The sequence below is a fragment of the Cibotium barometz genome, chromosome 24, assembly GCF_041138505.1.
Source record: "Cibotium barometz isolate CiBa-2024 chromosome 24, ASM4113850v1, whole genome shotgun sequence".
NCBI classification, from domain to species: Eukaryota; Viridiplantae; Streptophyta; class Polypodiopsida; order Cyatheales; family Cibotiaceae; genus Cibotium; species Cibotium barometz.
This window is the reverse complement of record NC_141069.1, coordinates 45,322,039-45,335,418: the sequence shown is the minus strand read 5'-3', so window position 1 is coordinate 45,335,418 and position 13,380 is coordinate 45,322,039. Positions and strand designations below refer to the sequence as shown.

The 13,380-nt window shown below is 40.7% G+C and overlaps 1 protein-coding gene across 1 annotated transcript; it reads left to right on the top strand.

Moving 5' to 3' along the window:
- The first annotated feature begins 3,490 nt into the window (after positions 1-3,490).
- Positions 3,491-3,977, top strand: LOC147625361 (uncharacterized). Its single transcript, XM_086818996.1, has 2 exons — positions 3,491-3,694; positions 3,797-3,977. The coding sequence occupies exons 1-2, from the start codon at positions 3,493-3,495 to the stop codon at positions 3,937-3,939; spliced, it is 345 nt and encodes a 114-aa protein (XP_086675122.1). The 5' UTR covers positions 3,491-3,492; the 3' UTR covers positions 3,940-3,977.
- The last annotated feature ends 9,403 nt before the right edge of the window (positions 3,978-13,380 follow it).

Below are 13,380 nucleotides of genomic sequence, written 5' to 3'. Positions count from 1 at the left end.
TATATGCGTCGAAACGATGGAAGAACTGTGGCATTGAAAAAGTGTAATGTTGATAATAGATGGGTTGTGCCATATAACCCTTATCTTTCAATCACATATAATGCTCATGTAAATGTGGAAATATGCTCAACAATAGCAGCAGTGAAATATCTTTACAAGTACATATACAAGGGGCATGACAGAGCAACAATAAGATTTAGCATTGTACAAGGTGGGGATGTTAATGCTGCTTGCGTAGTCGATGAGATTCAGAGGTATTTGGATGCACGTTACGTCTCTGCATCAGAGGCATGTTGGAGACTCTTTGAGTATGATTTACACAATGAGAAGCCTGATGTGCAATGATTGCAGGTACACTTAGATGGGGTTCATAATGTTATCTTCAGAGATGATGATAATATTGCAGATGTTTTTCAGAGGGAAAATGTAGGCAAGACTACTATGACTGAATGGTTTACGTGTAATCAACAACATCCTGAAGAAAACAATACATTGTATAGTGATTTCCCTCAACAATGGGTTTGGAACTCCAGGTTGAAGAAATGGACCAAAAGAAAGATTGGAAACACTATAGGGCGCATGTACTTTGTAGCTCCTTTGGCAGGTGAGGCATACTATGTTCGCCTACTTCTTACAATATGTAAAGGATCTAAGTCATTTGAAGATTTGCGTTCGCTCAATGGTCACATCTATCCTTCTTTCAAGGCAGCTTGCATTGCCAGAGGGATACTGGAAGATGATTCTGAATGGGTTGCATGTATGGAGGAAGCATCATCTATGCAAAATGCCTTGCAATTGAGATGTCTTTTTGGTACTATATTGCTATTTTGTGAGCCTTCCTATCCAGGAATATTGTGGAAGAGATTTCGAGAAGAAATGATAGAAGATTTTCTATACCAGTTATCGAGAAGCAGGGGTCAGTTTATTGGTATTGAACAATTAGCTGAAACTCATGCACTACCACATTTGGAAGAAATTCTTCGTGCTCAGAGACGGACATTGGCAAATTTTGAAGGAATGCCTGAACTAAACAGAACTGATTTGGAAGTCTTGGGTGAAAATATATTGCTTTTGGAAGAGAGATCTTTTGATACTGTGGAACAATATAACCTGTCAAGTGCTATGGAGTCAACATTAACAGATAGCCAGCGTGTTGCTTTCGATGCTGTAATGCATGCAATTGCGACAGATGCAGGTGACATTCTTTTCCTGGATGGTCCGGGGGGATCGGACAAGACCTATTTGTATCATTGCTTGCTTGCGCGAGTACGTGGACAAGGGTATGTTGCTTTGGCCACTTCATCGTCAGGTATTGCTTCTCTACTCTTGGCAAATGGACGTACTGCACATTCTAGATTCAAGATACCTCTGGAGCTAAACAATTCTTCAACTTACAAAATCCCTGTACATGGACAACTTGCTGAGGTTTTGAGAGTTTGTAAGCTCATTATTTGGGATGAGGCTCCAATGATTCATCGTTATGCTTTTGAAGCATTGGATAGGAGCTTACAAGATGTATTATTCTCAGATAAGCCATTTGGTGGAAAGGTTGTATTAATGGGAGGAGATTTTAGGCAAATCTTGCCTGTTATTATGAACGGAAGACGTGACATTAGGACCTCAATGGAAGGCTTCTTGGGCCCTTTTATTTGGCAGTTTAAGGGAGTCAAACCTTCTCTCTTAAGAAGAAACGTTTTCTAATTAGAAGCTTCAAAACGGCTACTTTATTCGAATTTGAATTTTGGGGGAAAAATGGAATTTAAAATCTAGCGGATAAAACCATATCATGTAACATATCTGTGGAAAGCTCTTGACGCGTAGATCACGGATCTGTAATCTCCACTCAAATCGGAGCTTGTATGTAGAAGTTATGGAGGTCCGAAAATTGTAAAATTGCCCCCCCACCCCTTTTTGGGGAAAAAGTGCACCCTTTGACCACTCTTACACCTCTCTTAAAAACCCAACATTTCAGTCCACATGGCAACCCCCCATTTGGCTATTCCTTAATCACCTTGATTAGGCTTGGGCAAATTAAAGGGCCCAAGAAGACCCCATTCACTTCCTAATGGGATATTGTTAATGCAGCATTGTGTCGTTCCTTTCTATGGAACTCTATCAAAGTTCTAAAGTTAGCTGGAAATATGCGTATTCAATCAAGCAATACTAATGGATGCAATGAGTTTAAACAGTGGGTCATGAATATTGGGAATGGAGTGGATTGTAGCAATGATAATACGATGGTGACACTACCAAGTCATATGGTCTTGCAAAGATCGAGTCTTAAAGACTTGGTACATTGGGTATACTCTGAATTGGCTATCACTACGACATATGCTTCATACTTTAGTGAGCGTGCTATTCTTGCTCCGATAAATAGTCAAGTGGATATTGTGAATAAGACAGCTTTGGATGCAATGCCTGGTGAGCCTAAGCAATATTTCAGTGCATTCAATTCTTGAAAATGATGAAAATTCATTCTTATATTCCACAGAATTTTTGAACACAATCGACCTTCGGGGCGGATATCCACCTCACTGCTTGGTTTTAAAGTTAGAAGCTCCTGTTATTTTGCTTCGTAACTTGGATCCAAGACGTGGACTCTGTAATGGTACGCGGATGATATGTAAGGCCTTTCACTCTAAAGTCTTGGAGACTGAAATCATCACTGGTACTAAAGTTGGTGAAAGAGTATTTCTTCCACGGATTACCTTTATATGCAGCGAAGCCCAACTACCATTCACCATGAGGAGGAGATAGTTTCCCGTGTGGCTGGCATTTGGCATGTCAATAAACAAATCACAAGGCCAAACCCTAAATGTCTTGGGGTTGTATTTGGTGACTCCAGTGTTTACTCATGGACAACTGTATGTCGCGTTGTCACGAGCACGGTCTCCTCATGCTGTGAAGGTGTTACTTGAGGATAACGCTAATGTGGAGTGTTCATTTGATGATCTTCAAAGTTATACACCTACAACAAACAATATTGTTTATAAAGAGATCTTGATGACTTCAAAGTGACAAGTCAGGTTTCTTATTTAAGTTCTGCAATTTGATTAATTTTGTTATGATTTCTTTTTTTATACATATTTGTCCATGGTAAAAGTACCTATTTTTGTTGTTTATGTTTTGACAGACATGTTTAAGATTACCTTTACATTGGACATGCCTTTGTCGAGGATAGTACGTGAGTTTTTCTCTATATTTGCTTAACTTTTATTGATTACAAAGTATGGAACATGACATTCTATACTAATGTCTATCTGTATACAGAGCCACCGCTATGGTCAGCTCCTGTTACTGCAGGTCACGTAGCAGGGATTATGATTGATGCTTATAGGGATGGGTAAGTATAAGTGTAATTGTTAGGCATTGTATGAATATTTTTTGAACCTATATATAAATAATTGTATAACCTATTTGTTATGCTTTGATTTTAGGATATTACATGACATTGATACGTTTATGGTAAGAGTTGTCGACAAAGGCATCGAGATGTACGGGATTGGTGTTCCTGATGAGGAGTGGGGTGTCTATTTGTTTTGGAGAGAGATGGACAGATGCTTTGCATCATTTGAGGGGTATTCAGTACCCGATGAGTGGTTGTTTCTTACATCCATCATGACCATTGGTATTCGTTATGCGTTTTATACTAGAGCTCCTCATGTACCATCCACTCGATGTTCTATTGTACGAGGTAATTTTGATTATGTTTTTTTATTATAAGATTTTTTTGAGATTTTATTTATCGATGTGTCGTTATGTGCAGATTTGATTTATCATTGTTTCGTTTGTGCAGGTCCTTTGCATTCATCGATAGTAGAGCATGTGCGGGATGGATCACCGCTTTACAATAGAGAGCGTATTGTGATGAGGAGACAATTGAATGATCCTTCTCACAAGAGAAGAATTCAATTTGTTGATTCTGACATTACTGACTGAGAATACGTATTTTGTGGTGCATTTTGAGAATATGTAATATTGGTCCTTTTTGCATCTTCGTATGCTACATTACTATGATATTTTTGTTTTCGCCATAAATCTACGAGACATGGATGTTATTTTGAGATATGTATATATAAAGTCACTTGAAATAATGTATTGTGTTTACTTAAAACATGACCTAAATTGGAAAAACTGAGTTTATTTTTTCTAGAACTCTACCTATCGGCCGTAGCAACGCGCGGGTCCAATACTAGTATATTTTAGTTATAGAACTTACATGTATACATTTTGAGAACTAAAAACGGGTCGATTTATCCTTATTTTGATTGGTTCTATAAATGTTTTTTATCGAGCACTGCATGGTGCATGGGAGGCGCAGTGCTTTTAAAAATTGACAAATAATGGGATGACGCAACTAGATAATCCCAAACTAATTTTTTTATAATTAAAACATGTAGGTATATATAATCAATCGGTATCAACTTTACAGCTGTAGATTTCAAAACAAATATAAAGAAACCCTTCGTACAATGTGATAAATGAAGAAAAGACAAACGCGGCAACTGCTGTCGTACCTCTCCGAGAAGTTTTGGCGTGTCAATTCAAGATTAAAGGCATGCTTGTGTAGTCCAGTTACACCAGTGCTCACGAAAAACTTCTTTCTCATCCTTAGCCAGTTTTCAACTTTTTACTACACTTTATAAGTAACTAGTCCCCCACCCGTCCTCCTCACGGGGAGAAATGCATACCATGCAGACAAGCCTTAATTTGAAGCCCATCGAGCACTTGTGCTGCTGTTCATTTGATATGCACGTCCACCAAGGCATTGCCCAAGAACCCTTGACACACAATTGCATTAGGAATTTGTTTTTCTTTGTCACTTGTTCCTCTACCGCCCACATGCCTAAGATGCAAGTAAAGTTGACCATGTATAGACAAAAGCTACATTAGATCAACATATTTCGATGTTACTTTACCTTGGATTTTTTGGTTTAGTGGAGATCAAAAGACAAAAACTCAAATCAAGAATACCTCTTACCATACCAAACGATTTTTTTGTGTTGGCAAGCACAACACATTTTACAAACATGCTCAGTTAGTCCTATTCCATAGGCTTTCAAGGTGCACCCCATAGTCATTGTATTTGTATTACACACACACTGCCTAGCATGCCTCCCTCTCTTTCGCTCCTTCTCTCTCTCACCTTATCACACCACACGTCGCTGTGCCGGCTCGCCCTTTGCAGAGGTGCAAGCTTCTCTGTTGCGGCCTTACCATTAGTATCTCACTCTTTAGCCTATAGATAAAAAGAAAACGAAAAAAATATAAAATTACAAAAAATGGAAAGATCAAAATATCAGAAACACAAAATACAGACAGCTTGTTCATACAGGTAGCAAAGCATGAAGTCCGCACTACGAAGCCACGAAAGCTTTTCCTTTATTAGGTGCAAGGACAAATAGATTAGAATCTAACGCTCTCATATGGGGTGCTGTGGGGATAGTGTCTGGGAATCTGGGATGACACCCTTGGCTGGGATGCAAGCTCATCCTTCAACGCCCCTCCATACAGAGATCGACATGTCAACCTAGTGGCCATTTTGTCAAAGCACAACAAATTAGTTGTAGCCTCTCTCTGGTAGTGGCCGTCTTTGAGCACAAAGAGAAAGAAAAGAATTTTATGGTGTCCATCTCATCAAGCGCATCAAAGCTGAAGTCTCTAGTGGCTATCATCAAGTAGCGAGATCATATGATCCCCTTGAAAACATTCTTTAATTAGCCAATCTACCTCTTCAATTGTGGCCTCTTACCAATACTAAAATGTGATGTTAAATGCTATCAAAATTATATTACGAATTACTGGGCAAAGATCAAAGGCTGTGTAGTGTTGCCACTACATAGCCAACAACCGCGTACCCTTGCAACAAATGGAATGGCGTGCATTGCAACATGTCTAGCACACCAAGCTAGGGTTCATCGCCGATGGTGGTAGAGGCTTTAGACCTCTCCAACATGAACCTTTCAGGCTTTATCGCACCCGAAATTGGGCGGATGCATAACTTGGTGAACCTCTCCCTTGCTGTGTGAATAATCTAACAGGTAGGCTCCTTTCGCATCATCTTTGCGACATAGGCTTCAGCCTTCGCTTCTTAAACATCTCTAAAAAAAATTTGGGCGACCACTTCTCGGCTCAGAACTCGAGCAAGCTTGTTTCCCTAGAGGTACTGGATGCCTACAACAACAATTTCACAAGGCCGCTTCCTTTGCAAATCAGCAAGCTCACCTGCATGCACTTATATGAATATGGCACAGTGGAAAGAGATAGCAAGACAAAGCACAATAGACAATCCAATAGATACACAATGGAGAGAATTTAAAATTCTGATTATACCAAAGAAGTACAAGTAATGGTGGTGATGTCTACCCGTGCACTCTCAAGTAGAGCTTAAATGGCGATCTAGACAGACTCTGGATGGAGTATGTACGAGGTGTAGAAGGGGGTGGATACTTACAAGCATTGGATACTTTAGCTCATAGCAACCATGTCCATATATAGTATTGTAGGTGGTATGGTAGACACGTATACAACGAGGGCGGTTACACTGCATAGACACGATCACCGCCCGCATATCAAGAACGTGGCCCGCCACCACTAATGATGGGCCTAGTATCTAAGGGAATATTTGAGCGATGCCCCGGACCCCAGCTAATGCTCATACCCCCGACCATCTCCTAACCCCATCATCAATGGTCATAATAATGACCCCATCGGCGTCTAAGAGCCGGGGCTCCCACTGAAGACATATGCACCATATGCACCATATGCACCATATGCACCATAATGGGGACCTAACAAATGTGCATCATACATTAAAGTGAGATACATGCTGAGAGGCGGGCATTGAGTGTATACTAACACCCCCCCTCCGAAGATGAACTAGGTTTTTGGCCAAGCGCCAAGTTGATGAAGATGCCGAGTGAGCTAGTCCTTCCCAAGAGCCTTGGTGAAGATGTCAGTGCAGTTTTGCTTTGTAGAGCAATACTCCAGCTCCACTATCTTATCCTCTATCATCTCCCGCACATAATGATACTGAATCTCAATGTGCTTCGTGGTGGCGAGCATGAAACACAGGGTTCTTGGAGATAGCCATGCAACTCTGATTATCACACCAAAGGACTGTAGCCTCCCTGATCTGAACTCCCATGTCAACCAAGATTCTCCTCAGCCATACTACCTCACATATAGCAAAGCAAGCTACCTTATACTCAGCCTCTAGGGAAGAAAGTGCCACTGTAGGTTGCTTTTTGTTGGTCCAAGAGAAAGCACAAAACCAAGCGAAAAACAATATCCAAAAACTCATTTCCTAAAATCACAATCTCCTGCCCAATCTGAGTCACAATAACCTGTCAGAGTGTCACCCATGCTATAAGTGATGCCATACTCAAGAGAATTTTTGATGTACCTGCCCAATCTGATGTCACAATAACCTATCAGAGTGCAACCCATGTATAAGTGATGCCATACTCAAGAGAACCTCTGATGGAAGAAAGTGCCACTGTAGGTTGCTTTTGCTGGTCTAAGAGAAAGCACTAGAACCAAGCAAAAATAATATCCAAAAACTCATTTCCTAAAATCACAATCTCCTGCCCAATCTGAGTCACAATAACCTGTCAGAGTGTCACCCATGCTGTAAGTGATGCCATACTCAAGAGAACCTCTGATGTACCTAAGTACCCTCATCCCTTCCTTCCCAATGACTCTCTTTTGGCTTATTGGAAAACGTGCTCAACACACCAACTCTGAAGTTGATATCAGGTCTAATGTTAGTGAGAAAAAACAAACTCCCCACCAACTTCCTCTACTTCTTGATGTCAACAAGTGATGAAGAATCCTCTGTAGAAAGCTTCATGTTCACTTCCATTGGCATAACCACAGGCTTGTAGTTTGTCATTCCAAATGCTTTGAGAATCTCCTAAGCATACTTTTGCTGTGAAATGAAGATTTTACCTGACTCTTGCCAGACCTCAATCCCCAAATAGAAATGCATGACCCAAGTCTATCATCTCAAACTCATGGCTCATGATATCCATTGTCTTCTCTGGATCATCTCTTCATTGTCACCTGAAATGTTTAAATCATCTACATACAAGACAACCAACACAATCTTGTCATGACTTTTTAGAACATACAAGTTAGCATCAGAAGCACTTCTTATAAACCCAATCTTTTTGAAAAATTGGTCTATCCTGTGATACCATGCCCGTGGGGCCTATTTCAGCCCGTACAATGCGTTCTTCTTCAACCTGCAAATTTTGTTTTCTAATCTGGGCATCTCAAAACCTGGTGGTTAAGCTACATATACCTCTTCCTTGAGATGGCCATTCAGAAATGCTGATTTGACATCCATGTGAAAGACTGACCACTTTTTGTGATCAGCCAAGGCAAGTACCGCCCTGATAGTTGTCATATGAGTTGTAGGAGAAATGGTTTCATCAAAGTCCAAACCCTCTACTTGGGCAAATCCCTATGGAACCAACCTAGCTTTGTATTTTTCAAGTGAGCCATCAGCCTTATACTTAGCTTTCCAAACCCATTTGGTACCAATTACCTTTCTGTTTGGTGGTCAGTCAACTAGCTCCCATGTGTTGTTCTTTATGATGCTGTCATGCTCAGACTGCATTGCTGCTTTCCACTTTGGATTTGCTAAGGATTCATCCAAGGTGGCTGGCTCCTTCACTATACCCATTATCTCATCCATCAAGGCCATATTGACAATGAGATCAGATGCTCTTCTCTGCTCCTCTATTCTCCTTGATCTGCGTGGTCCATCTACTGAAGATTCTAGCTTCTCAGGTATTGGATTACGCTCATCAAAGAGCTATTGTGCCCACTTTGGAAGTGGCTTTCCTTGTGGTGCAGTAGAGCAGGCTGTTGTGATGTGTGAGAGTCTTCATCCTCTAAAAACTCCTCCTCCTTGAGAGGAAATCTGACTGGTGGGTTTAGATCATGGTGGACTATTTCTCCGACTGCTGATGATAGAGTGGATGGACCTCCTTCCTCCACTGAGTGTGGCTGTTCTGCAAATACCACATCTCGGGACTAGCCACAATCTTCTTTGCCTCTGTGTATCATAGAGCCGATTTGCCTTGGACTCTTGACTATATCCAAGAAAGATACACTTATTGCTTTTGGAATCTAGCTTGGTCCTGGATGCATTTGGAATATGCACATAACATTCACAGCCAAATGTTCTGAAACGAGAGACTGAAGGTTTCTTACCAAAGTAGGCCTCTTGAAGTGTAACATCTTTGAGTGCCTTTGTGTAGCTCCGATTGAGGACATAAACTTCTATGTTAACTACTTCAGTCCAAAATGTATTGGGCAAACCCTTTGCCTTCAACATGCATCGAGCCATCTCCATGACAATTTGGTTGCGGCGTTCTACAACACCATTTTATTGAGTTGTGTGAGCAGTGGTGAGTTGGCGCCTGATGCCATTCTCCTTACAGTAGCTGTCCAATTTCGTTTTTGAAAGGAATTCTCCTCCTCGATCTATACGAAACTTCTTCACCTTCTTTCCTGTCTCATTTTCCACAAGCTTATGCCATTGTTTGAATTGCCAAATCCTTCAGCCTTATCCAAAGGAAATAAACCCACATCTTCCTACTATAATCGTCATCTAATAGCATAAAGTAAGATGATCCCCCTAGCTCGATTGCTGCTTTCCTGTGGAAATGCCTTGTGTTGTTACTTGCCCATCATACAAGCTTCACATGGTTCTTGCAATTATGAAAATGCATGCAAATTAGCTACCATAACCTTTTTCTACATCTCCTTTAGCATGGCAAATCCAATGTGACCAAATCGCTCATGCCAAAGCATGCTTGTACTCTTGTCTATAGACACTGTAAGGGCACTCAGTTCGTAGAGATTATTGCACCTTACTCCTTTGCCAACTATCTTGCCAATAGCATCTAGAATTTCTGCTTCAGTTTTCTTGAAGCATGTACTTCAAGCCCATGATCCGTCATCACATAACTGATTAGTAGATTTCTCTTTATCTGGGGTACATAGAACACATTTGACATCTTCTTCTCTTCACCTGTAGCTACCACAAAAGATATGGTTCGAGATATTAAGAGACTAAGGTTATGTAAAAGGGGAGGAGAAGGGTGTGTGTGTGAAGGGACTTAAGGTCCGCTAGCTCATCTATTTAAAGGTGGAGCTAGAAGGCTTTTTGTAATGGAGCAAGAAGCCTAGTTGTATTTGAGCAACTTAATAAGCAAGATATTTTCTTGTATTTTGTGAGTCTCTCTCCTCCACATAGTTGATCTAGCATGAGCACTATGAATTCTAACACGGTATCTAGAGCTTGGCAAGATTAGGTCCCCTTTGTGGTGTAGAATAGGTCAAAATTGTCACTTTTTTCTTGTGTGGAGCTGAACCCCCATCCATTGGAGGAGCTCTAGCAGCTCGTGGGAGGCAATATCTTGGGGAGATTTCAACTAAAGAAGTGAAGAGGAGGTCTGGGTGTTCGAATTCGTATAGCTCATTAGCTTAATCGGTTGCTTTCCGTCGCGGCATTGCCACCTGTGCAGGCCGGCACAGTTTCTTGCTGTCGTGGAGGTCGTACAGAAATTCGACACCCACAGTAGATTATTAGTTGCGTGGGCTTAGGGCTTTTGAAGCCCATACTCTAAGGAGTCTACAGCTCTAATTTCACTCCCAGCCATTCATCTGCTATAGTGGAAAAACCAGGCTGCACTCCTTCCAATCCATTGAGGAGCTCACCATTAAAGCTTCAAAATTAAGCTTTTTCTTGCTCTAATCCTCCCCCCTTTGCTCTAATCACCTAAGTGATCTTGTGAGGGCTTGTTACTGATCCTAGTTTTGATTTTGAAGCGGTGGCCAACCACATGAGGCATTCATAAGTCTCATTCATCAAAATGTCATCAAGCTTCCTCATCATCTTCAAGTTCACAAAGCTCTTCAAAGTGTGCTTATGAGCACTAATAGTGTTGTTTAACACTAATGAGGCTTCTAATCTAGCAAAGGGGAGTTATTCCAAAGTGTTTTTAAACACTAAGAGTGTTCTTAAACACTAATGGTGAATCTAATCACCAATACAAGTATCATTAGATACTAAAAATATACTCTTAAGCACTAATCATGTTTTTAAACACTAATGGTGATCTTAATCACCAAACAAAGTGTTCTTTAACACTAATGAAGTTAATCTCCATCAAAATTACTGGTTGGGCACAAACCCTAAGTGCTAAACCATAAAATTTACCATCTTAATTTCCTATTTATGCAACATCGTTGACTTGATTAAGGGTTGTTGCACTCTCATAAGCCTATCTCTTTCTAATTAAGCCTAAATATCATAAATTTTTGGTTTTTTCCTCTTCATATATCAGCCCATTACTCTTTAGTAACCTCCTTCAATACCCAATGTCAAAGGACAACACCCAAATTAAGAAGTTCTCAGGAGAGGGCTTCCACACTTGGCAAGTCTTTGTCAAATACAAGATGATGTCCAAAGGTTTTTGGCCATTCATCTCCGACACTAAGGTTATTGATCGAACAAAGGCTAAAGATATTGAAGATGATGAGAGGGCACAAGCCATCATCATGATTCATCTTGATGAGGCTCTCATTCACCATGTGGACTAGCTTTCGACTGCAAAGGAGAAATGGGATGAGCTTGATAAGCTCTATGGAGCTCGTGGTAAGAATTCCAAGATCTCACTCAAAATTGAATTTTTTAGCTTGGAACTCAAAGAGGGAGACAGCATTGGAGCCTTCATGTCTCATTTGAAGGGCCTTATGGCTCAACTTGCATCAGTGAATGCGAGAATGGATGAAGATGATGCAGTGGATGGCTGTTTTGCTAAAAGTAGTCAAGAAGGTGTACCCCACCTTAGTCACCACCCTGAAGAACATACCTAATCCCACCCTTAAAGGAGTCAATCAATCTTGTCTTGATGAAGAAAAGAGGTCAAAGGGAGGAGTTGAATCTTCAAATGCAACCACTTCATCGAATATCGAACAAGCTTTGTCACATCAAGTGATCAAAGTAAGATGTGCCCATTGCAAAAAGGTGGGTCATTTGGCAAATAATTGTTGGATCAAATATCCCAACAAAATGAAATGTAACAAGTGTAAACAAACGGGACATATCACTTCTAAATGTCCTAACAAAGAGTCAGAGGCTAACTTTGTATCAGCCTCTAACTCCGATGAGAAATTGTTTTAAATCTCAATGTAACCACACCTATACTCCAAACCTTGTACGCCTAATGTTATAAAGGCATCCTATGTCCAATACCACCTATTCCATTATGTCATAGTTGGTATTGAGGGGGGGTATTAAGAGACTAAGGTTATGTAAAAGGGGAGGAGAAGGGTGTGTGTGTGAAGGGACTTAAGGTCCACTAGCTCATCTATTTAAATTTGGAGCTAGAAGGCTTTTTTGTATGGAGCAAGAAGCCTAGTTGTATTTGAGCAACTTAATAAGCAAGATATTTTCTTGTATTTTGTGAGTCTCGCTCCTCCACATAGTTGATCTAGCATGAGCACCACAAATTCTAACACCAGACCCTTTAGCTAGACGTTTACATTATTCCCAACAACAACACTGATGGGTTCTTGTAGAGGCTTCCAGGAACTATACCAGCCCTTCTTACTGGTCATGTGTCAGGATGCTCCACTATCCAAAATCCATGAATCATCAATTGGAGTCTGAGCAGATGAACATACCTCTTCAATGGTGATGCAAAGTTCAAGCTCGATCTTGACATTGTTGACTAACTCCTTTCCCTTCCATGAAGACTTCAAGGTGCCATTCTTCTCGTCAGCGTGCTTCTTTCTACAGTAATAACAGCTCCCTTAAAACTTCTTCTTCTTTGGCTTCTTCTTCTTATCATTAGAAGATGTCGTGCCTTTGCCTTTAGCATTGGCAAAAAATGCAGCATCACTACCATCTCGTGGGTCTTTAGCCGCATCTTCTCCTCAAGTAGCATAACACTAAATTCTTCAAATGATAAAGACGGTACTCTAACCTGAGTGTTTAGTGATGTAGCCAAGCCATCATACTTTTGTGCAAGAATTCGGATGCACCTCCGGGCCAACTCCTCTCACTATAGTGTGTGTAATCCCTACTACAGCAACCATTTCATCTCAGATTTTTAGTTCACGAGATAAATGCTTTAGCAGCTTCTCCAGCAAACTTTTCAGCCAGCTAGCTGAGGTTCAAAATCCTGGTTTGATTACGAATCTCATACTGATTTCCCAGTATGATCCAAGCCTCTATAGCCTTGGTAGTATGTTGAATGAGAGTGAGAATAGAATCACTTACACTAGTTGATGATGGCACAAAGTGCGTCAGCATTGTGCCTTCTCCATGCCTGAAGAAGTGTAGCATCTGCTGGTGGA